The sequence below is a fragment of the Pipistrellus hanaki genome, assembly GCF_964339955.1.
Source record: "Pipistrellus hanaki genome assembly, chromosome: 2".
Taxonomy (NCBI): Eukaryota; Metazoa; Chordata; class Mammalia; order Chiroptera; family Vespertilionidae; genus Pipistrellus; species Pipistrellus hanaki.
Genome location: NC_140504.1, coordinates 168,460,764 through 168,487,302, shown reverse-complemented (window position 1 = coordinate 168,487,302; position 26,539 = coordinate 168,460,764). Strand labels below are relative to the sequence as shown.

The 26,539-nt window shown below is 39.8% G+C and overlaps 2 protein-coding genes across 4 annotated transcripts in view; one reads left to right on the top strand and one right to left on the bottom strand.

The window, feature by feature from the left end:
* The window catches only part of CC2D1B (coiled-coil and C2 domain containing 1B), a 502,063-nt gene that overhangs the window by 28,294 nt on the left and 447,230 nt on the right, over positions 1-26,539 (top strand). The gene's annotated exons all lie outside the window — the stretch shown is intronic.
* ZFYVE9 (zinc finger FYVE-type containing 9) overlaps positions 1-26,539 on the bottom strand; it is a 118,938-nt gene that overhangs the window by 14,861 nt on the left and 77,538 nt on the right. For both annotated transcript variants that reach the window (XM_084872870.1, XM_084872869.1), the window contains 5 exons: positions 21,400-21,624; positions 18,292-18,374; positions 15,538-15,642; positions 3,223-3,373; positions 35-115 (listed from right to left, as the gene is read on the bottom strand). In XM_084872870.1, coding sequence (XP_084728996.1) covers positions 35-115; positions 3,223-3,373; positions 15,538-15,642; positions 18,292-18,374; positions 21,400-21,624 — 645 coding nt within the window. The remainder of the gene's footprint in view (positions 1-34; positions 116-3,222; positions 3,374-15,537; positions 15,643-18,291; positions 18,375-21,399; positions 21,625-26,539) is intronic.

Sequence of the window (26,539 nt, the reverse complement as noted above, 5' to 3'; positions counted from 1 at the left end):
CTACTGTATGTGCAGTAAGTAACTCATTCTTTACCTTCCACAATACTGGACTTGGCAAGATAGCCTGAAGAGGATTTCAGAGCGCCACTGAACACAAAGAAACTGGCACCAGTCACTAAAACAACAAAAGAAATCGTTTAGTAAAGATAGAGCCTGAGATTGAGAGACAGAGAACAATAATAAAATACGTAGTCATTGGGAACTCCAACCACCATCATCCAGAAGACAAGAAACACCAACTTTATACAAGTAACCAATAATTCTGATGCTTATGATAGGCTGGGAATGAGATTTCCCACCCAGCCAGTGTGGCTCAGTAGTTGAGCACTGACCTATGAAACAGGAGGTCCTGGTTCAATTCCCCATCAGGGCACATGCCTGGGTTATGAGCTCAATCCCCAGTGTGGGAGCGTGCAGGAGACAGCCAGTCAGTGATTCTCTCATCACTGATGTTTCTATCTCTCCCTCTCCCTTCCTCTCTGAAATCAATAAATTATATATATATATATATATATATATATATATATATATATATATATATTTGATAATATACACACTCCCATTTTGTTTTGTTCTCTCTACAATCGAGAATCAAAGAATTTTACAGGCAAAGAAATCTTTGCGGTCAAGTCCTGGGCTTGGACTGAATCCTGTTTTTATAAATAAAATTATACTGGAACACAGCCATGTCCATTCGTATACACATTTCTATGGCAGTTTTTGAAATATGATGTCACAGAGTTGAGTAGTTGACAACAAAGACTGCAGGCCTGCAAAGCCTAAAATATACAGAAAAAGTCTTCTGACCCCTGATCTAAATTCACTGGTTTCTAGGTGTGCGTTTAGGTAAAATATATTTTGAATATTGAGATATGGTTGCCAACTATTTTATTTACAGAGTGGAGCTATTAAAAACACAAGCACCTATTTGAAAGACAAACACCTGATACCACTGACTCTTCATAAAAGGCTATTTAATACATTTAGGTTTATGAAAACTTCTCTACACTCCATTTCCCCGCATCTTAAATTGGACTGAGCTGTTCCAGCTCCCTCCCCGCTGGCCCCAGCACATCTAACGGTAGGTCATCCAGCTTTGTCAGGTTCCTACTGACAGGGAGCCCACAACAGCGCACTGCAGTCCATTCTACGTCTGGGTAACTCTCCGTGTTACAGAGAGTGCTCGCAAATTGAGCTAAATCTAGATCCTTGTTACTTTCACACAATGGTGCTGGTTTTGGCCTTTTGTAGCTATTCAGAGTAAGTTGAATCTTATCTACACATAATAGAAAACCTTAAAAATAGAGATAGCTATTTGTACTTTTTCAAGTAAAACATACTTCACTAAAGATGTCTTCCTTTGACCTAGTTCCCAGATTTTTTCACAGACCTTGAATCATCCTCTGAGGATCATCCAGTTTTACCAATGGACATCATCAATTACATTAATAATATCCAGAACTTATTAAATACGAGAGGCCCGGTGCACAAAATCCGTGCATGGGTAGGGTCCCTAGGCCTGACAGCAATCAGGGCCAATCTGCGGGGCAATCGAGAGGCCCCCGCTGACACTCGCCTGGCCGGACTGATGCCGCCTGCTCACTGGCTCCATCCCCCGCTGTCACCCTGGTTGCCTCCCTCTGCAGGGTGATTGGGAGGGCCCGCACTGGCACCCGCCTTGGCTGGCCTGGGGCCTGCGGGCTGGGGGCAGCTCCTGCGTTGAGCATCTGCCCCCTGGTAGTCACTGTGATTCATAGTGGCCAGTGGTTCCACCAGTCGTTCCACCATTCGGTCAATTTGCATATCAGGCTTTTATTCCATAGGATTCTGAGTAAGATTTGGCTAATAGGGAGCACTGTGGACTTATCACCCACCTTATTTTGGATATGGTATTTGAATATATATGTGCTAAATACCTTTACTAACTAAATAACTGATTTTAAATATATATTAAAGAAAGTGACCTATAGTATGTCTTCTAGAGAAGTGCTTCATAAAGCATACTAAAGAAAGCTAGTTTTAGGAGACATTCTGAGGGGAAAGAGACTTACGGTAAAATAAATTTAGGAAAGGCTACACACTACCCTTCTCTTGGAATCACAATACACATCGGCTTGTTAAAGCCTCTAAAAAGAATGGTAGTTCTTTTAAAATCTGCTTAAACTGGTTTAACTCAGGATTTCTCAGTTTAATTTTTATTAAGCAAGACTTTCATCTATTTATATGAATATTAGAGGCCTGGTGCACAAAAATTCGTGCATTTGGAGGGGGGAGGCCCTCAGCCCAGCCTGCACCCTCTCCAATCCTTCTCACAATCTGGGACCGCTGGCTCCTAACTGCTCACCTGCCAGCCTAATTGCCCCTAACTGCCCCCCTTCCCCTGCCAGTCTGATCACCCCTAACCACCTCTCTCTGCTGGCCTGGTCGCTCCTTACTGATGCCCCTGCCAGCCAGGCCGCCCCCAACTGGCCCCATGGCCGATTTGGTCGCCCCCAGCTGCCTCCCCCATCAGCATGGTCACCTCACGCAGTCTGCTGTCCAGTCGCTTGGTCATCCCTCACTAACCCCTCTGCTGGCCTGGTCGCCCCGTGCAGCCTGTGTTCAGTCGTCCGTCTGGTTGTTTCAGTCGTGGCGACCCCTGGCTTTTTATATATTAGGATGTTTTAAAACCACACAACCTGACAAGACACGAGAAAATGTCACACCAAGCAGTGATTCTTAGATTCTAATGTGTATTTGAATTGCACAGAGATTGTGTTAAAATGCAAATTCTGATTTAGCAGATCTGGATGTGGACTCTTCATTTCTAACAATCTCCTAAGTGATGAGATCACAATCCAAGTGCCACTGAATCTAGAAATCTTCCCTCCTGTCTACCTACTCATTAACATTCTTTGAATATGGTCATTCAACAAACCCCAAATCTAAATATATTTTCACCATGGGGCCTCGCCTCCTACCTTCAGATATCAACCTGGCCCTGTCAATATCCTGAGGCAATACTTTTGAATGTTCCCCTCAATAACAGAGACGCCATTTGCAATTATGAGTCTGGCTACTGGGGAGCCAATGTAACCTGGAAAATAAGCTTGGAAATGTTAACTTCATCAGGCTGTTTGTGGTCACCCTTCTAGAAAGTAAGTGTAACGGGGCTGAGATATCCCATCTCCAAGTCCAGTACAATCTTCCATTCTCATCATCTCCATCAGCACAATTACTCACCCTTCCTGGGCTGGTTGTGGATACTGATGGCCTGGGTCTGATAGTTTCCATCATCGTTCTGTACACACACGAGATGAGAGTCTGCCTTCTCATTGAAGCAGGCACCTCCTGCCAGGACATGCTCGTTAGACTTGTTCATGGCTTTCATCACCTGCAACCAAAAAAGAGGGTTTGTTTCTTCTCTGCCAAGAATGGTTGTTTTTGGTGGTGTTTTTTTGTTTGTTTGTTTATTTGTTTTGTCTGATATGACATAACTCCTTTACTTCTCAAAAAAACCCCACAGAATATTACTATTTACTAGGGGCCCAGTGCACAAAATTCATACACTGGGGAGGGGTCCCTCAGCCCAGCCTGCCCCCTCTCACATACTGGGAGCCCGCAGGGATGTCCTACAGATGGCTTAAGCCCGTTCCCCAATGGGAGTGGACCTAAGCTGCAGTCTGGCTTCCCTTTGCAGGAGGCGACCAGGCTGACTGGGGCAGGCACCAGCCCCATCACCCCGCTGCTGCAGCCACTGCCAGTCACCGCAGCCACCAAGCTAATTTCATCAACACGGACTTCAGTCCCTTCACCATGAAAAAATGACTTTCTTTAGGAATTTTCAAGATGTGTCTTTCATAGGATATGACATTTCTTTATTTTTCTTTTTATCCTCACCTGAGGATATGTTTCCATTGATTTTCCCCCCTTCCTTCTGAGCCCAGGTTCGGCTCCTGCCCAAGTCTAAAGCCTCCACCTGAGGCTTTCAGCTTGGGAAGGGCCCCCGGCCACAACCCCTCCAATGGCCAGCTGGGAGTGACCTGGGTGCCAAAGAGGTTCCTGGGACTCAGGTACGTATGCATGCAAATTAACCGCCATCTTTGTTAGGTTAATTTGCATCTGAAGCTAACCTAAAAATTCAGAGCACACCATTTTGTGTCTAATAAACAAATCTGAGCTTATATTATCTTGATGCTGAGACTCTGGCTTCTGGTTGAAAAAGGCTAATAATAATTTTTTATTTCCCATTTTTTCTTTCATGCCATCCCATTTGTCCAAATTTCTGATCCAATCCTTTAAAATGGCTTCAATCTTTTGAAAAACTAGTCCAAAATTTGTCTTTTGTTTTACTTCCCTATCCTTCTTATGTTATAAACTATATTATCCACAGTGTGAAAAACACCACGTGAGTGTCTGGATACCTTTTATATTCCTATATCAATACACTAGAAAAACAAAACAAACAAAAAAACCTTACTGAAGTGAAATTTACATGACATAAAGTTAACCATTTTAAAGTGAGAAGTTCAGTGGTATTTAATACATTCACAATATTGGGCAACCACCCCCTTATCCAGTTCCAAATCGGTCCCACCATCCGGAATAAAACCCTTGTTTGTGAACCAGTGTCTCCTCACTCCCTCTCCAAATACCAATCCACACTCTGTCTCCACACATTTATTCTGGATGGTTCCTATCAATAGAACCTTACAATATGTGGCCTTATGTCTGGCTTTTTTCACTTAGAATAACATTTAAGCTCTTCCATAGTGTAACATGTATCAGTACTTCATTTCTTTTTATGGCTGAATAATATTTCATTATATATACAGTTGACCTTTGAACAACAGGGGAGTTACTGACCCCTTGTGCAGTCAAAAATACACCTATATTGCCGAGACCGGTTTGGCTCAGTGGCAGAGCGTCGGTCTGCGGACTCAAAGGTCCCAGGTTCGATTCCGGTCAAGGGCATATACCTTGGTTGCGGGCACATCCCCAGTAGGGAATGTGCAAGAAGCAGCTGGTTGATGTTTCTCTCTCATCAACGTTTATAGCTCTCTCTCTCTCCCCCTTCCTCTCTGTAAAAAATCAATAAAATATATATTTTTTTAAATACACCTATAACTTCTGACTCCCCCAAAACTTAACTCCAGTCCCTTTGGTATCCATGAGGGATTGATTCCAGGGCCCCTGTGAATAACAAAATCTGTGGATGCTCAAGTAGAACAATGCTGACAGCTGGACCTCCATATTCACGGATACCAATTATGGATCAAAAATACTGTCTAGATCTGCAGTTGGTTGAATCTTCAGATACGAAACTTGGAGATACAGAGGAATGACGATATTTATTTAAAAACTAGGGGCCCGATGCACAAAGATTCATGCAAGAATAAACCTTCCTTCCTCTGGCTGCCGGCACCACCTTCACTCCAGCCTGGGGCCACCTTTCTGCCTTTGCTCCAGCCCAGAGCCACCTTCCACCTCTCGCCTTGTCACATCAATTTGCATACTCCCTCTTTATTGGCTGTGGGTGCCACCAGCTTTGTTACGGAGTTATGGTCAATTTGCATATTTTGTATTTATTAAATAGGATGCCCATGTAAATGGATCCCATAGTTAAAACCTGTGTTGTTCAAGGGTTAGATGTATATACACCACAACTGATGTATCCTTCCACCATGACCTCTGGGCTATGTCCATTTTTTCACTACCATGAATAGTGCTACTGTGAACATGTGTGTACATGTACTTGTTATGAGTTCCTGTTTTCAATTATTTTTTAAAAATATATTTGCATTAATTTCAGAGAGGAAGGGAGAGGGAGAGAAGGTAGAAGCATCACTGATGAGGGAGAATCACTGACTGGCTGCCTCCTGCATGCCCTCTACTAGAGATCAAGCCCACAACACAGGCATGTGCCCTTGACTGAAATCAAACCCAGGACTCTTCAGTCCTCCGTCTGATGCTCTAACCACTAAGCAAAACCAGTTAGGGCTAAAATATATTTTAATTTAAAAAGCCATTGTAATTTTGATAGGGCTTGCATTTAACCTGTAGATCACTTTAAGTAGTACTGACATCTTAATATTAAATTTTCCAATCTAAGAACATAAGATATCTTCCCATTTATTTAGGTCTCTTCTTTAAGTTCTTTTAGCAATGTTTTATCATTTTCAGGGTATAAATCTTTGCCTCCTTGGTTAAAATACAAGATATGATATGGCTTCACTTTATGTTTATAATTTTTGTAAAGTTAATGTTTTAATATATTACTGTATCACCAGAGGCATCCAAACAATCTATATATATAAAAGCCTAAGCAACCAGTCGACCAGTTGACTGCTGAACCAGTCGCTATGACACATACTAATCACCAGGAGGCAGATGCTCAACACAGGAGCTGCCCCCTGATGATCAGTGTGCTCCCACAGCGGGAGCCCGTTCAGCTGACCGGGATAAGCAGGGCTGGGATGAGTGGGAGCGGTTCCTCCCCAGATCCCCACAAGCCATGTGGAGGGACCCCACCGGTGCATGAATCATGGACCGGGCCTCTCATAATTAAATATTTCCTTCACACTGACATTTATCAACCTCATCAGTCCAAACCTCTTCTATCAGGTTTTTTTTAAATCATCACCTGAGGATATGTTTATTTTTGAGAGAGAGAGGGAGGGAGGGAGAGAGAGAAAAGGAGAGAGAGAGAGAGAGAGAGAGAGAGGGAGGGAGGGAGGGAGGGAGGGAGGGAGGGAGGGAGGGAGGGAGGGAGGGAGGGAGGAAGGAAGGAAGGAAGGAAGGAAGGAAGGAAGGAAGAAAGAAAGAAAGAAAGAAAGAAAGAAAGAAAGAAAGAAAGAAAGAAACAAACAAACAAACAAACAAACAAACAAACAGTGATCAGTTGCCTCCCATTACCCTCAACCTGGGTATGTGCCCTGACAGGGAATTGAACCCGCGATCTTTTGGTGCATGGGATGACCCACTAACTGAGCCACCAGGCTAGGGCAAGGATTACTTTTAAGTAAGTCTTTGGCAAACAAGACAAAGTCAGATGGAAGATTCCTACTTAGAAAAGTCATCAGGGGCACATGCCTGGGTTGCGGGCTCAAGCCCCAGTGAGGGCTTGTGGGAGGCAGTCAATCAATGATTCTCTCATCACTGATGTTTCTATCTCTCTCTCCCTCTTCCTTCCTCTATGAAATCAATAAAAATATATATTTAAAAAGAAAAGTCAACACCCTAACGTAGGCTCTCACTTGTAATTTATATTTGTAAAATGTGAAAGAAACTGACATAATCATATGTAACAATTTAAAAGAATGTTATACCCATAATTTCTTCTAAACCATTAGGCTGAAGAGGTTTCTCATTTGTCTACACTAAGCAGATTTAAGAAATATATACATATTTTTAATATATTTTTATTGATTTTGTACAGAGAGGAAGGGAGATAGAGAGCTAGAAACATTGATGATAGAGTCATCGATCAGCTGCCTCTTGCACACACCCCACTGGGGATATGCCTACAACCAGGGTACCTGCCCTTGACCAGAATCGAACCTGGGACCCTTCAGTCCACAGGCCGACGCTCTATCCACCGAGCCAAACCGGTCTCGGCTAAGAAATATTTTCAATTCAGACATTCTGAATAAATAGCTAGGCTCTAAGAAAATCATTTCTCTGAATGTCAACTTCAAGTCCAATGAGATAAAAAACTTCCTATTTCTTTAGAAAGGAAAAGATTTCCCCCCCTCTTAAATCATTCATTTACACCAAGAGGAGAGTATCCCAGATATTCAAAGGACCTTTGCGACCGTAAGTAAACTTATACTTGTCAAATGATGATTAATACAAATACCTGATTTCCCATTTTAGTTGTGCCTTTTCTGTTTTATCAATTCAAATTCTGGCCCAGTGGTTAGAGCATAATTATCTCATATCTATCACTATCTGCACCATAGTTCTCAGTGGTTAGAGCATAATTATCTCATATCTATCACTATCTGCACCATAGTTCAAGACCTAATTATCTCTTTTCTGGACATAATAACCATATAGCTTATTTTTTCACTCCCTATCTCTATCAGTTCTGATTCATTCCACACACTATTTACATACTTACCAAAGCGCAGCTCTGCTCAAGTCACTACTTCACCTTTTCCTCCACTCAAAATCCTGAGCTTCCTATGTGCTGCTCTGGCCCCAAACCAGCTCTGTCTTGCTTTCCTCTTGACTGTATCCTTATATGCAGGAATACTTCCTGGTGCATTGCTATTTCCCATCTGTGAGCTTCAGCATATACTATTACTTAGCCTACCCCTTCTGCTCCCATACCCAAGCACCTGACAAAGCTGCCCCCCAAGCCAAAGCTTAGTAAAACGCTAATTCCTGCATGTAGCCTTCTTTACTTCCTATCAGACACCAATGTGACTACTCCCTTTTTTGAAATGCCATAGCACATTCTTCCTATTTCTTATATGGCGTTATTCACATCCAGACTTGGACTAAGACTGATAGCAAGGACTCAAGCCAGACTGCCTATATTTCAATCCTGGCTTTCTACTGATTGTGTAAGTTATTTTATTTCTCCATGTGCCACTTTTATCCTCTATCAAACGACATAATAAAAGTTACTGTTTCATACAATTATGAAGATTAAATAAGTATTTGTAAAGTGCTAGAGCAGCACCAAGGACATAATAAGCACTGATGGTTAAATAAAATGTGTGTTTCCTCCACCCTCATTATAAAATTGTAAAGCAACCTTAATGTCTGCATCTAATAAGTCAACCCAGTACCTCTGAGAAAATGGGATTCCTAAGAGATCGCAAATTGGTGACAATGACATACTGATAACAGGAAGGAAAATAACTGTTGTGTTAATAGTATGTGCAAAATAGCAAACATCTACAGAGCACCAATCACGAGCTAGGCAGAGATAACTCTACACGGGTCTTATCTTCGAAGAACCATTTTAAGATAGCAAGTGAAGTAATACTTTCGCCTTATTTTCTTGTATTTCCCACCACTGCAATCTACCCATTTATGAAGATCATAAGAGCCAATTAAAGAATACAGTTCTACACTCCCCCTCCAACTTTGCAGGGGCCTGAACCCTCACCCCTGCTGAGGGAAGTCTCCTGCCCCCATGGCTGCCTAGCTTCCCATGCCCAGCTCAAACTGGGACCCGGGTAACAGAGACTTGATTGACAGCAGCTTCCCTCTCACTACAACAAGACTTGTTTGAGTTGTCTTGTACCCATGTGGGTAAGTGGGTTTTTGATATCTAAATCCAGCCTACCACCAGGAATGCTCAGGGCCTACTGAAGAAGGCAAATAATCCTTTCCACTAATATTTACAATTTACTAATAATTATAATAATTAGGTTGTTTTAGAGTAGTAACTTTGACAGTAAAATAGTAGGTAAGTTTTCAGGCTAATTTAAACTGGCTAATTGAAATAAGTGAATATTCTAGAAAAATTAATTGTACTAAAAGCTGTTCCTAAAATGTTAACTAAAGTTTTTATTGGTAGTTCATCTCATGATAAAATTGCACAATAGACAATGAACCTAAAGCAGTCATATTATAGTGCAAAAAATTAAAGTTTAAAAGCTATCAAGACTACATTATAAAATTTTCAAAAGCCTCCTATTATTTAAATCAAAAAAGGGGGAAAGTAGAAGAATATCATGTAAGGAAAAATATCCTATAAGTAAATTACACCTAAAAAATTTGTACTTTAGAAAATTAATTGTAATGCTAACAGCAAGACACCCATGAAAAACACACATGGTGTCAAAACAAGCCAGAGGAAAATCATTTGGGCAAAAAATGAAAAAGGATCCCAAGTCAAATTTATAGAAAATATTCCTTTATTAACTTTTGGTCAAGAATATGTTTGTATATTTTCAGAAAACAACTCTGAGACCATGAGGATTCTGGCAACGGAGAGGAACTGACAGGACTGCTCCAGCCATGAAGACAGAAGAGACGCAGTCCAGAGAGGGAAGACTCTGACGTCCACTTGCCATAACAGCAGTCAGCAGCTGTGTGTCACTGCAGGTTGCCCAGGACCAAACCAGAGAGGGTCAGACCTGTATTACCACCATTTGTCCACCATCCAGAACTGAAATATCGTTGCTGACATATACACATAAGAAACTGTTTGACATTGAAATTGGGTGTCAAAAGAATTGTTGGCCCAGAAAGAAACTCACTACAGACTGATCCATTTGCCTTTCAGCGTAACCATTATTGCTTGTCACATTTTTGGTTCTTATAAGTATATTTCCAATAGGACATGATCTTACTCATCTAGGGGAAATGATGAACAACACAGACTGATGAACAGGAACAGACCCAGAGATAAGGAGCCATGGGTCAGATGGTTGGACCTCAGTGGGAGGGTGGGGATAAAAGGGAGAGATCAACCAAAGGAGTTGTGTGCTTACGTATGAGCCTAACCAGTGGTCAAGGACAATGGGGGGGGGGGGGGGGGAATGAGGGCATGAGTGGGGAGGGGCGGGGGATTGGAATGGGAGAGGGGGTTGAGGACAAATATGTGATACTTTAATCAATAAAGAAATAAGAAAAAAGAATACAGTTCTAGAAATTATTGTGCAGGAGGGATATGTGAGGAGTTGTTATATCTAATCCATCTCTGAATTAATATATCACATCTTTCAACTTCCTCTCTGAGATCACATGTTAAAAATGACAGCTGATTTAGCCTTTTGATTGAAGTGGAAAGGGCTTATGTAGGACAAGTTAAGTGGGTCTTGAGGAACAGCCATACAACTTGTGCATAATGTGTAAGGCATATTAGCATAGGGCCTTCCTCATGGAAGGTATTCAATAAATATTTGCTCAGTACATTGATTAGTAAACCATAAAAGCAGGGATGGATTTGGAGGGTTTGTCTTATTCATGGGATTGTACTGAGAGTAACTGTTAACACAATTACAAATTTTTTTGGTTCACTTATAACTGCAGTGTCACATAGGTCAGGTATCCAATAAAAGAAGTTTTAATGTTTAATTCTATAAGTATTTATCAAGTCACAAGAACTTCAGAGAGGAGGGTCCATCACAGAGGCATGGAAATCTATGAAAGCAAACCACCATACCATGGACACAATGAAGAATGAAAGATACAGAGAGCCGGAGGGGGTTCATACTAATCAGCTATCCATGTTACATGTATACAGAAATCTGGGAAAACAGGGAAGAAAGAATGACAATGGGACACGGAGAATTCTAGGGAATTCTCTAAAGTGGATCATTTGAAGTGGCTTTGAAGTCAGGTACATAGGAAGAACACTTTGGATATAGAGAAAAGCATGGGTGAAGAAACAGAAATAGAATGAAGAAGGGAACATAGCTGACTGCTGAAGGAACAGGGGGAAAGGGGCAATATCCTTTCCTGGAGATATTTAGGAAAAATACAAATATTTATCTCAATAGTTAGCTGGAGTTCACTTGTGTCCAGTAGCTAGCACCCACCTTCCAGTTCTATGTGTCTACATATTAACTATGAACCTTGGCTCATTCATTTAGCAAATACTTATTGAGCATGTGATATATACCAGGCACTGTGTTAGTACTTCATTTATTTAATAAATCCCTTCCTTCATAGATAGAATTTAAATTCTTGTGTAAGGGGAAAAAACAAAAACAATAAAAAAGATACATAAAATTTTAGAAATTAATAAGTATTAAATAGAAAAATAAGTAGGACCAGGAGGACTGGCCACTTGAAATAGGATAGTCAGTCCAGCCAGTGTTGCTCAGTGGTTCAGCATCAATGCATGAATCAGGAGGTCAGGGTTCGATTCCCAGTCAGGGCAAGTGTCCAGATCACAGGCTTGATCCCCAGTAAGGGCCATGCAGAAGATAGCCAATCAATGATTCATCATTGATGTTTCTATCCCCCCCTCTCCTTTCCTCACTTTGAAACTTAAAATAAATAAACAAACAAACAAATAAATAATAGGATAGTGAGAAAAGGCCTTAGTGAAAAGTGAGAGGGATTATCTCAATAAGAGCTTATAGGCCTTAGAACAGTGGGAACAATGGCCCTGGAGTGGTAGCATGCCTGGTAGTTTCAAGGAACATTAAGGACAGTGTGGCTGGAGCTGACTGACAGAAAAAGAAGAGGTCTATGAAATTAGGTTAGAGAAGTAATGGGTTAAGAAATACAAATAATAGAAAAGACTAAGGACTCCTCCATTTTTTTTATTTTTTTTTTTATTTTTTTTTAGGGCTTCACCTTTTATTCTGACTGGGATAAAAGATCTTGGGAGGATTTTTAGCAGAGAAGTGGTATGATCTGACTTAGGTTAAACAGGATCACTATGGCTATTGTGCTGTGACTAGACTGATGGGGGAAAGGTCCCAATGGGAAGGCTACTGAACAAACCCAGGGCAGAGATTAAGATAGGTCCAAGGAGTGAGAGGAGGTTGGATTCTAGATATATTTGGAAGGTAGAGCCAGCAGAATTTCTTGACAGATTAAACATGGGATATGAAAGAAAAGACAGATGACTCCCAGGAAGGACTGCACTGTCATTAACTTATGGAATGCTACATGAAGTACAGGTTTTGAGGGAGAGTAAGAGGTCAGAGTTGAACTTGCTAAGCTTGAGATGCCTACGCAAACAGAGCTGTCAAATGGGCAGTAAGACACTCAAGTCCACAAAACAGGAGAGAGATTCAGGCTGGAGAACACTTAGAAGACATCAGCAGAGAGACAGTATTTAAAGCCAGAGGACTGGACAGATCACCAAGGAAATGGTCAGAGACAAATGAACTTAAAAGGACTAAGTTTGGGATATTCTGAAATGAGTGAGAGATGAACATTGATAGATATTACAATTGTGAGGATGGAAGATGCCTCAGGAGCCCAGGACTTCTTATAGTGCTTGAACATCTGAGATTAGAGCTGGTGGTTTTAAGACCAAAAGTGGCAGCAAGGCTGTGAGTGCTGGGAGTCAGGGAGTTAGGGATTTGGCTAGCAGCAGTGTTCTGGAGCCACTGTTCATGGGAGAAGGGACAATCTTATTCTGAGAAAGCAGTGTTCAGCAGTTATTTCCTGTTGCAGTCAATGGAGGTACAACATCTAGGGCTTCTTCTTGGGGATCCTTTTATTTTAATTTATACCAGTGGTTAAACATTGTCTTCCATATATAGCGCAAGGAATAGCTAACCAATAGTAAATGGAATACCACTTCCATGTTCTATTTTGCATATTTCACCAACTCCTACTATTCTTTAAGCCAAGAGGATTATCCATTCCTCCTCCCTAACAGAAAAGAAATGTATAACACTCCTCAGATTTTAGGGCCATCTGTAGTGAGTATTGCACACAGATGTGGATTTCTAGGAATGCTTATAACAAGGAGGATTATCCCAGTTGGCAGTTAAAGCCTTTCTAAGAAAATGTGTTTGAAATTGACAACTGAAAAATTAGCCCTGACAGATTTGGCTCAGTGGATAGAGCGTTGGCTTGTGGACTGAAGGGTCCTGGGTTGGATTCTGGCCAAGGGCACATATTTTGGTTGCAGGCTCAATCTCTAGCCCCAGTTGGGGTGCATGCAGGAGACAACCAATCAATGTGACTCTCTCACATCAATGTTTCTCTCTCTGTCTCTCCCTCTCACTTTCACACTCTCTAAAAATCAATGGATATTTATCCTCGGGTGAGAGAGTTAACAAAAATAAAAAAATTTAAAAATGAGTGAGCGTTAGGTAGGTGAAGAGGGGAAGTGTGCATCGATAATATGGCTTGTGCAAGGGCTATAGAGCAAAAAAGGAACACAGGTTAGGAAGTAATAAGAAAGACTATGGGTATAAATGAAAAAATGAATGAGAGGAAAAGTAGAATGTTGTGGTTGATTAAAAGAAATATGCTTTTTCAAATATGAAGACTTATTAGACACAACACAGTTCAACTTTCCAAGATTGTGAGAGATACAATTATGTTGAATTGAAACAAAAATTGAATTAGAAGTCAGTCTGCTAAATCACGTAAGAAAAATAACTGATAATTGGTGAACTTTATTGAAAATGAAATGTAATAAATGACAAGAAATGTGGTTATGATTTTTGAACAAAGATTTCTGAAACTGCACAATCATAAACCTAGAAGACAGAATTCAGATTAAAACAAATAATATGAATGACAGCTGTTATCATGAATGTCATCAGTCAGTACTGAAATACCATGGGAAGCCTCATAGCTTTTGCAGATATACTAAGCAGACCCAATTCCCAACACAAAGCACTATCATGCAAACACCAAGTATAGTAATGTATGTTATCGGTTTGGGGATAATATTTGATCATCTTACTTCTGGACAGTAAGCTTCCACAAGGCAAGCAAAATATTCTTACTCATCTTTGTAATTCATAACACAGAATGTGCTTAATCAATGTGAATCAAATAATAAAACTTCAAATATTAGAAAACAAGTTTTCAAAGCATAATCTCTTTATAATTCACTTTGAAGATTTGCCTCTACCTACTCTAGTATATTAATGCTTGATATTTATTTCCAGGTAGGACTAAAAGCTAAAAACTGCTAGTCGTATCCCAGAAAAAATTAAGCATACACTAGCTACTATTTTCCATTCTCCTGAAAAAAGCCATCACAGAGAAAGCCATAAGTAAAGGCTTTCTTAACATAGATCATTCTCTCAATGCAGAATCCTGAGCTTTTTAAGTCCAATAAAACATTTGTGTGATTCTAAGTACATAACAAGTACACAATGTTTATTGAATGTACAAGTGAATAAGTAAACAGAAGTCTGAATAAAGAAGGAATAAAAATAAAAGAAGAAAAAAAGAGAGGGAAGGAGGAAATTATTTCATATCAAGAAGTAGTGAAAGAAGTGATCAGGGAGTTATCATCTTGCCTAATAAAACAACAACTTTACACAAACAACACATTTTAATTATTATAATATCAAGCTAAATTTTAAAATAACACTTATTTTAAGTCACAATGTTTACTATTAGACATTTCAGAAATTATCTTAAGAACATTTTAAATTCAAGAAAGATTTCACATGACAAATAGGTAAAAGTTTATACAACTGTTAATATGTATATAGTATGCACAATTTCATTTTATTTACACGATACAGCTTAATTTAAGATGCAATCATTTGCTTTTGGAATCTTACTTAAATGTCATTTTGGGACTTAGAGCGACCTGTGCTAAAATATTAAAGACAGTCAAAAATAACATGTACTTACAATAAAGGAAAAATGAAAAGATTCCACCGTGAATATAATAAAGTTTATTTTATATCTTGATCAGAATGCAAATCTATCACTGATTATCACAGCATGCAAAGGTCAAAAACACAATCAATGACTAAATAAATCACAAATTTAATATCTTGCTAATTGTAAAATTTCTCATCATTGATCTAGGTCATACAATATTATGGACTGATTTCACTGTCTATTAATTAAAAATAAACTTTATAAATAATCCCATATTTTTCAACTTCATTCACGCATGTGAAAAATATGCCTCATGATAAATCTTACCTCATTGTATCTGTTGCTGGGAATTTTGATGCTGGTTTTCCGAACTTCCATATCAACCACCAAACCTTGAACTATTGGCAATGTATACTGGTAATTCCTGAAGTCCTGGGCAAAAGCAGATTGAAGTAGAATAAAGAAGTGATCAATGACTGGGTTCCACTTATAGTAACAAAATTAGCAAAGTGGAAAAAATGTCAAAATGAAAAGCTTCAATTCATCTAAATAATAATAATAATGAGAGTCCCATAGTATACTGGTATGTGTACTCCAGCACTTCATTAAATTGTAAACGCTTATAAATTTAAAAGTTTCATATACCTCTTATATACAACTAGAAGCCCGGTGCATGAAATTCATGCACAAGGGGTGAAAGGGGCAGGTGTCACCCAGCCCAGCCTGTATCCTCTCCAATCTGGGACCCCTCAAGGTCAGTCAGACACCCCTCTCACAATCCAGGACTGCTGGCTCCCAACTGCTCACATGCTTGCTTGTCTGATTGCCCCTAACTGCTTCTGCCTGCCAGCTTGATCACCACCTAATCACTACCCTGCCAGCCTGATCAACGCCTAACTGCTCCCCTGCCGGCCCGATTGACCCTAACTGCCCTTCTCTGCCACGACCCTGCTAGCAGTTCTCAACCTGTGGGTCGCTGCTGTAGAGCCTAAGACCATCGGAAAACACAGATATTTACATTACGATTCATTAACAGTAGCAAAATTACAGTTATGAAGTAGCAACAAAAATAATTTTATGGTTGGGGGTCACCACAACAAAAGGAACTGTATTAAAGGGTCGAGGCATTAGAAAGGTTGAGAACCACTGTTATAGGGGATGCTGGAATGTTTGATGGTTAGCCAGGGATGCGTGGTAGGAGATCAGATAAACACAATTAAAAATAATCAAGGCAAGAGACAGTGATCATTTCAACCCAGATGTAAATAGTTCAAAAGGTTGTGAGAAGTTTTCAGATTCTAGCTATATTCTAGATATATTCCAGAATGCTTGGCTTAAAATAAAAATAAGACAGAATGCTCTATGCCTGTAGTCAGGAAACTCATTAGTCAACAGACCCAAATATCAACAGTAAAATGACTGAAATTTCTTTTGAGAGCCAAATTTTTTAAAATTAAACTTCTTCTAATGCCATTTCTTCAAAATAGACTCACCCAGGCTGTGGTATTTTGTGGAAGAGCCACACTCAAAGGGTCAAAGAATCACAGTTTGCTGACTATGTCTCTATGCTTTAATTATTCATTACCTCTAGTCCTAAAAAATAATCCTGCAAGGTCACTTACATAATAAGTGTAAAATCAGGAGCTAGAATCCTGTACTATTTCACTCCAAGGCCCCTTATACTTGGAAAAGAATAGCCTATGTAATAAAAGAGTAATATGCAAATTGACCATACCCACAAGTCACAACCACCAGCCGATCAGGAGCGAGTATGCAAATTAACCCAATCAAGATGACTACAGCCACACAGAGAGCAGGAGGCTTGGGTTTCCCTGGAAACGAGGGAAGACAAGCTTTCTGCACACCCTGGCAGGTCAGGCCTCCACTCAAGGCTACAAAGTTTCATTATAAAAGTTAAATAAATCCCAACAAAAATGACAGCAGCCACGGAGCTGGAGAGAGCAGGAGGCTGGAGTTGCCACCGGCGATGGAGGAAGCCAAGTTTCTGCAGCCCTGGCCTGTTTAAGGCCTCTGTTTAAGGCTACAAAGTTTCAATTATAGAAGATAAATAAATCCCAACAAAAATGGCGGCAGCCATGGAGCGAGCAGGAGGCTTGGCTCTGCTCAAGGCTACAAAGTTTCAATTATAGAAGATAAATAAATCCTAGATACCAGGGCCTCTGCTTGGGTCGCCAGGGGGCATGGCAGGCCTGTAAATCACCACAGGCCCCTCACCAGGCCACCCCACACCCAAAGGAACCCCAACCCTGATCCGGGACACCCTTCAGGACAAACCAGCTGGCCCCTACCGTGCACCAGGCCTCTATCCTATCTAATAAAATAATATGCAAATTTACCATCACTCCAACACACAAGATGACTGCCCCTGTGTGGACACTAGATGGCCAATAAAATGGCCAGCAGGGAAGGGCAGTTGGGAGGGACCAGGCCTGCAAGGAAAAGCAGTTGGCGGCAATCAAGCCTGCAGGGAAGGGCAGTTAGGGGTGACAAGGGCGGCAGATGAGGGAAGTTGGGGGCGATGGGGCCTGCAGGGAAGGGCATTTGGGGGAAACCCAGGCCTGCAGGGGAGAACAGTTGGGGGGGGGGGTAACCAGGCCTGCAGAGGAGGGCAGTTAGAGGTGACCAGGACTGCAGGGGAGGGCAGTTAGGGGCAAACAGGCTGGCAAGGGAGCAGTTAGGCATCAATCAGGTGGGCAGGGGAGTGGTTAGGGGGTGATCAGGCTGGCAGGCAGAAGTGATTAGGGGCAATCAGGAAGGCAGGCAGGCAAGCACTTGGAAGCCAGCAGTACTGGATTGTGAGAGGGATGTCCAACTGCCCACTGGACGGACAGTTGGGACATCCCTTGAGGGGTCCCATATTGGAGAGGGTGCAGGCTGGGCTGAGGGACACCCCCCCCCATGCATGAATTTTGTGCACTGGGCCTCTAACATATATATATATAAATCTTCACCTGCCTGAAGCAGCAGAGGCATTGCTATCAACAAAATAGTAAAACCCTTCTTTTCTTTCACCTATACAAATCCCAGTAAGGAAAAAGAAAGCAAAAATTACCAACTTACTGAAAGAAGATTCATAATGGTATGTCCAGTCTCTCCAAACAATGGCTTCCGAAATCTGACGCTGAACAGTGGGCATGGATAAACTATGGAAATGAGAAATGGTCAGACTAAGTCTGGCAGCTTAAAATTTGAATAAAAGAGATATCACAGTTGATACAGTTTTCAAAATATAATGGCCCATTAGAGCATATGAAATTTAGAGCTCAAAAGTATTTAGTGCCCTGTCTGGTTTGGCTCAGGGGTTGGAGCATCAGCCTGTGAAGTGAAGGGTCTCAGGTTCGATTCCCAGTCAAAGGCATATACCTCGGTTTCAGGCTCAATCCCAGCCCCTGTTGCACATGTGCAAGAGGCAACCAATCTATGTGTCTCTCTCACATTGATATTTTTCTCTCTCCTCCTTTCCCCCCCTCCACTTTCTCTAAAAAGAAAAAAAAAGCCAATGGAAAAAATATCCTCAGTGAGGATAAAAAAAAGTATTTAGCAGGTCGCATCAAAGGCAAATCCTGAGACTTCTACAAAATACTTTAATCGTTTTGATGACCTGAATAAGCCTTTTGATGCAGTGGTTTCAAAAATGACCACAAGGTCTTAGGGAAGCACTATTCTTCAAAGTGAATTAATACAATATGATCCAGGAAATATATATCTTCTGATTCCTCTGTGCTCAAGCTTCTAAAAGAATTCACCTTTAGACATCTCCCAACCAGGACCCTCCTTAGGGGAGCCAAAACCACGTGATCCTATTAGATGCTCACTCCTTGAACTTTATGGTGTGAATTGTCTGCTCAAGACAAGAAATTATACATGCTGGCTCATCTGCAAAAAATCCCTTTTCTTTTCCTACTTCATTAGGCTGATGGATATGCTTCCTTCACAGTTCAATCCAGAAGCCTTTGGTCCAAGACATATTTCTTATCTAATTCCTTCATCTTGGTGAAGTTAGAGCCCATCTTGTAGCTCTCATAGAAGTCTGTTAACTTGAATATGTGTTTTAATACAATATACTCATGATTTCTGTATGTCTTTCTTACAAAGGTTTCCAAGGGCCTATAACAGGCCTTAGCCATTTCTGAATTCCCAGAACTCATGACACATGGTAGGTCTTTATTAATTTCTTGTTGAATTAATGAATAAATAAGTGAAGTGATGAAGTTCACCTGCTGAGAACATATATATTTTATGGTTTATAAAATAATTTTTCATCTCTTAAAAATACTATCTATACTATTAAAAGGGTAATAAGTTAATTAGACCGGATAGACCAGACATCCTTCCTGACAAAGCCGGGGCCAGAAGAAGCTGCCCGGGGTCCCAGGTGTCTGCAGCCAGCCCGGGTGTAGCTGGCCTGGGATCCCGGTGCATATCTGAGCAAAGCTGGCCTTCAGCCGGCCCGAGGAGGGAAGCCTGGGTCCCTGATGCAGTGGCTGGGGCAGAGGTGGTTAGGGATGATCAGACAGGCAGGTGAGCAGTTAGAACCATAGGCAGGCCAGTGGTTCAGGGTGATCAGGCAGGCAGAGGCAGACAGGAGTGATCAAACAGGCAGGCAAGTGGTTAGGAGCCATCAGGCAGGCAGGCAGGCGAGCGGTTAGGGGCAATCAGGCAGGTAGGCAGAGGGGTTGGTGGTGATCAGGCAGGCAGGCAGAGTCATTTAGGGGTGATCAGGAAGGCAGGTGAGTGATTAGGGGGATCAGATAGGCAGGCAGAGGCAGTTAGGGATAATCAGGCAGGCAGGAAGAGGTGGTTAGGGGCAATCAGGCAGGCGAGCGGTTAGGAGCCAACAGTCCCAGATTGCAAGAGGGATGTCTAACTTGTGGTTTAGTCCTGATCCCACTGCAGGATCCCTGTGAGATGGGGTCTAAATCAGCAGTCGGACATCCCCCAACGGGTCCTGGATTGAGAGAGGGTGCAGGCCGAGCTAGGGGGAGACCCCCCCATGCACCAAGCCTCTAATATAATATAAAAGGCAGGCCTTATTATCACCAGTTGCAAGAGGAACTGACAATCAGACAACTTGAGTGTTTTGACCAAAGTTACAGAGCTAGTAAGAGGTAGCGTTAAGAACCTATTCAAGCCGAAACCGGTTTGGCTCAGTAGATAGAGCGTTGGCCTGCAGACTGAAGGGTCCCAGGTTCAATTCCAGTCAAGGGCATGTACCTTGGTTGTGGGCACATCCCCAGTAGGGGGTGTGCAAGAGGCAGCTGATCGATGATTCTCATCGATGTTTCTAACTCTCTATCCCTCTCTCTTCCTCTCTGTAAAAAATCAATAAAATATATATTTTTTAAAAAGAACCTATTCAAGTGGTCTAAACCAGGATGTTTTCAATTAGGTGAAGATAAAAAGTTTAAAATAAAGCTTGCATTTAGTCCTGTTGTCTTTAAAAAATATATATATATATATATAACTTAGTTGCACTGCTACAACCATTGGAAGGAAGGTCTTTTGTTGCTTACCTTATCAACTGAGAGTGATCTCTATACCATTAGTTGCCAGTATCCGTTAGGTTACATAAAATATAATTTGCCATAACTATTTTCTAACGAAGTGACAAAAAATACACCCACCAAATATAGACACTATAAAAAGTCGTTAGCTCTGGCAGGGTGGCTCAGCTGGTTGTAGTGCTGTCCCATGTACCAAAGGATCGCAAGTTTGATTCCTCATCAGGGCACATATCCAGGTTTTAGATTTGATGCCTGGTCAAGACACTTAAGGGTGGCAACAGATCGATGTTTCTCTCTCCCTCTCTCCTTTCATCTCTCTCTAAAACAAAATCAATAAAATAAACATATCCTCAGGTTTAAAAAGTAATAATAAAGTTACTTCTTAAGTTCAAATTCATTTTTTTCTGAAGATGATTATGTATTTATCAAATTATAAAACTAGTAAGTTTAGAGGGTAATAATCACCAATTTTCTCATTCGATATTTTTAAGTTCTTCCCAATGAGTAGAGATAATGGCTAAGTTTAGCTTTGCTATTTGAAAATACTCCTTCTGTTAAATTGTATCAGTATCACAAGGGGCAAGGGGACTCTGAATATTTCAGAACTTTATTTAGTCATCATGACTTGCTCATGTGTTTTAGAAGAACGTATGTTATTACTTACGTCGATATTCAGCTCCAAGTCTCAACATCAGTCGAATAGGAAACACTTTAGCCCAAGGAGTTTCCCATTTCTGGATGAGAATCCCAAATAAATAAGGTGGGGTTGGGAGTACAAGGTCTTGTAGTGACTGGTAAGTAGATGTCACATATAAGAATCCACCATGTTCTTTACTGCCAAGGAAACTCTGACTGAAGAAGGAATGTCCTAAGTTGCCCACAACATTCCCTAAAACAAAAAAGATCATTGATTATTTTCTATTAATAAATCAATAATATTTTAGTAATCATTATTACTCAATACTAGGCAGACATTACTGAACACTAATTCTAACTTTTCACCATGAAACAGCCATGTTTAGAAAGTTTTTGAATAAACAAATGGCATTTATTAAATGAAAAAAATTTCCCCCAATGTTATCAGGGCTTCTGTGAGCATGGTATATATATATATCTTGTATTATCACTTAGAAGTTTGTCTAGATCAGGAGTGGGGAACCTTTTTTCTGCCAAAGCCATTGGATATTTAAAACATTACTTGCTTAATATAATTCACTTAATATAAATGTATGTTGCCATGAAAAAAGCTCCTAGGTTTATTGAATTTAAGTCCTGCCTGTGGTTGCCTTGGCAGGGCCAGACCAAATGATTTTGCAGGCCATATGCAGCCTGAGGGCCGAACATTCCCCACCCTTGGTATAGAAAATAGCCAAAAATACTGATGGTTTCCCTTGTTAGATGGTGCAACTTTACTTATGTAAATTAGGATAACATTTATTGATTCAAAGGTCATGAAACTATGTTAAGATTAGGTACCTGCTCTCACAGAGCTTATAATCTCACTGGGTGAAAAAGTTAATTCATGAACATAATGAATTAAGACTAAAGTTATGTATGAGGCACTGAGGGGAAAAGAAAATTTATAGAGAAGGTTGTGTCTAATTTTGGAGACAAATATGAAATGTAAACAACGTAGGGCTTACTTAAATTCATTTTAGGTGGGGATTCTTTTTTTTTCTTCTTTTTTTTAACCTGCAAATGCTCTTTATTAAGCACCTTCTAATTTAAGAATTTTTAAAAATGAAACAGTACCAAATCAGCCCTTCATTAATGATATTTTCCTCAGTTCAGAATTACAAAATTTCTAATAAGAGCTGTTCAATAGCGTAAGAGTAGATATAGTCATTAGAATGTGCAAGCTTCCTTTGATGTCTCTGAGAGAAGACCAAATACAAAAACCCCATCACAAATGTTAGTGCTTCCTTTTTTGAAAACTGGAGTCTGTTCACAGAACAGTTCAGTGATGGGTCATAGAATGAAAGAGGGAAGCTATATTGATAGTAGCGTCTATAAGTAAAGGGAACACCTCCCACACAAAGCTCAGAAAAACTCTATGGATGAGAGCCATGTTCACCTGGACATCATTACATTTAGGGTACTACTAAGTACTCTTGCCGTAGGATTAACCAAAACTGGCTGCCCATTTAAACTCTTGGACCAGATCTATAAAAAACTATCCCCATACAGCCCTAGCTGATTTGGCTCAGTGGGCAGAGCATTGGTCTACAGACTGAAGGGTCCCAGGTTCAATTCCGATCAAGGGCACATGCCTGGCCTCAGGCTCAATCCCCTGTGGAAGGCATGCAGGAGACAGCCAATCAATGATTCTCTCATCATTATGTTTCTCTCTCTCTCCCCCTCTCCCTTCCCCATATCAAGAAAATAGTATGTTATTTTGAAAAAAGACCACAGATTTGGGAGTTTCAGAGATATAAGTTTGAATACTAGTTCGATCACCTAATTGTGTGATTTGGGGGTAAGTTACTCAACTTCTGTGAGCCTCAACAGAAGCTAAAATGGGAGAAATTATACTAAACTTTTGACCTGCTGGGAAGAATAAATGGTAGAATATAAGTAAAATGTCTATCAGTACCTGGCACACAGTGTGTTCTCAAAACATAACTATTAGTTATAATGCAAATATACATATAATAATCAGCCAAACATTACACGATTTTCTTTGCTTTATCAAAGGTTTTAGAGTAAGATTTATATAAATTTTCATCTTTTTATCTGGAAGGGTAGGGAGAAGGAGGGATAGGAGAAGAGATGGAAGATTTCTCCCTCCCTCCACAATGGAGAGAACACAATAGCATTCTTCTAAAGCTCTAATGACAGCATGTTTATGTTTCATAAGAATGCCTAGTGAAAAATGCAAGGCATTTGTTAATTATTCCTTTGAAATCTATTATTGGTTATTTTTCCACAGATATTAATTACCTTTCTGCCCCATCACACTGAAAGTTTTTTTAGTATGTCCCCATCCATTATTAAAAAATATCTTTTATGCTTTAAACATTTACTTTCTTTAAAAAAAATTTAAGTAGACTTTAAAGAGTGATTTAGTTTATACTGTCATTAATTACTACCTTATCAAAAAAAGGGTAACAGCCGAAACTGGTTTGGCTCAGTGGGTAGAGAGTTGGTCTGCAGAATGAAAGGTCCCAGGTTTGATTCCGGTCAAAGACATGTACCTTAGTTGCGGGCACATCCCCAGTAGGGAGTGTGCAAGAGGCAGCTGATCGATGATTCTCTCTCATCGATGTTTCTTTTTTTTTTTTTATTAATATATTTTATTGATTTTTCACAGAGAGGAAGAGAGAGGGATAGAGAGCTAGAAACATCAATGAGAGAGAATCATCGATCAGCTGCCTCTTGCACACCCCCTACTGGGGATGTGCCTGCAACCAAGGCACATGCCCTCAACCGGAATTGAACCTGGGACCTTTCAGTCTGCAGGCCGACGCTCTATCCACTGAGCCAAAACAGTCCCGGCTCTCATAGATGTTTCTAACTCTCTATCCCTCTCTCTTCCTCTCTGTAAAAAATCAATAAAATATATTATAAAAAAAAAAAAAAGGGTAACAGCCATCAAAAGGGTAATAGATATCAACAAAAATAGCACACTGGACATAAGAATTTGATAAAGAAAAGCTTTCATTTGAAGATTTAATCTGAGGCTCTTGAATTCATAAAATCTATTATATACTAATTTATACAGAATATTTCTCAATGGAAACATTCAATACAATGAATCCACTGAACTAATTCTACATATCCCAAGACCACTGAAAAATCTACATAGTAATTAAAACAGACAACAACTCTTGCTTCTGAGCATAAATGATCTGACAGTAGTTTAAGTAATTTACAAAGTAATTCAGGTAATTATCAGACCAGTGCCACTAGCTGAACAGAGCTAGTACCATTTCTGAATTTGAAGGTTTTATTTTACAGATAAACAAATTGAAGCTTAGTGGTAGAGGTGAAGTGACTCTCAAAGACATTGGATAAATAAGTGACAAAATAAGATCTAAAAAGCAGATCTTTCAATCTCCTGGTCTTTTGATATACCACAATTTCTTTAAAATATATATAATTTGCAATTTTCTATCTTAAATTTGGAATTAAAACTTCGTTTTTCAAAGTGCTCACAAATAACCATCTTTAAATTCAATTTAAATACAACTTAAATATCTATAACAGCTTCCTTTGTTTCAAAGCATATTTATCAATCTTTACATCAACTCAAATGGAACAATTTCCAAACAAATAGTTCACTTACTTCAAGAAATACTAATATTTTAGGCATTAATATAACTTAAAAAAGCTCAAGTCATCAAAAGAATTTATTCAGTCCCTTGGAGTGCTCTGTTATACAATTCACTACAGTTAAGCATGAGTACTTCATAAAAGATCATTTCCTTAGTTTAGAGAATCTGTGAGATTTACCATATAATTTCAAAAAGCTCAAGAGGCAGTTTATTGCTTTTTATGGTTCAAAAAATGAGATTTAGAGAAGACACAGCTGAATTCAAACCTGGGTCCAACCACTTACCAGCTGTGTGTGTGATTGTGGGCAAGTTACTGTGCCCTCAGTGCCTTTCAGATTCCTCATATGTAAAATTGGAAAAAGAACAGTATAAACTTCATAGTTAATAGAAGTGGAATAGTGCACATAAAGCAATAAGTACATTGCCTATCATGTAGCAAGTGTTCAATAAATATTAATGATTAGTCTTAAATCATGTCTTCATAAATAATTCCATATTATTTTCTCATCAGTTGAAAAATTACAAAGCATCAATACCTTGGCTCCTCTGTTCATAGAAAGATAAAATAAATGTAATTTATCAAAAGGTTCAAAATTAGCTAGAAAAATAAAATAAAAACCTGTTCCATCTATAATAATAAAAGGGTAATATGGTAATTAGACGAGACTTCCTTCCAGACGCCATTCCGGATGAAGCCGGGGCCAGAGGGAAGCCCGGGCCCTGGGTGCCAGATGGAAGCCGGTGCAGCAGCCGGGGGAAGGCAGGCCTACTCTTGCACGAATTTTGTGCATCAGATCTCTAGTTAGATAATATTCTTTAACTGGTAAAACAATACAAGAAAATCACTGATGATGGTGAAAACACCAGTGAGGTTCCTCTTTCCCTGGAAACACATTAGTCAGGAAACAGTCACAGGTAAAAAAGTGACTTGCTTCAAAATTACTATATACAATTTAAAATCTCCCATGGCATTATGATAATTAGAAGGCATCCTGAAACTCTCAAATGTCATTTCTCATAAAATATAATTTTCCCCCTGTGGAAAGCATAAGCAACTACTACAAATATATGTATACTAAATAAGAAACATATATGCATACATGTATTATTAAATACATGTAGTTTAGATGAAATTTTCAGATTAAATTATAAAGTTCATTAAAGGGTTTTTAAGGGTTTTTTTTTTTTTTTTAGTGATTTGTGTTAGAGGAACCACTAAGCAAGTAATAGAGTAATAGAGTATTCAAAGCTTTCATACTCAGCGGAAATTTAAGATACAATTTGCCAATTCCTCTTACTATGCTACACAAAGGAGAAAAATAATGAATTGGGGTCATGTTAGAACATTTAAAATATGTTTCCACCTATTAAAAAATCATAGTGAAATAATAATATAGCAAGTTGCTACCTTCATTATCTAAAAACAGGATTCATAGTAAAACATGCATATCACGTAGATATTTTGCACATCTGTTTTTAAAAACTGCTATACTAACTAATAGTACAGTTTTATGCTATACTGACATAAAC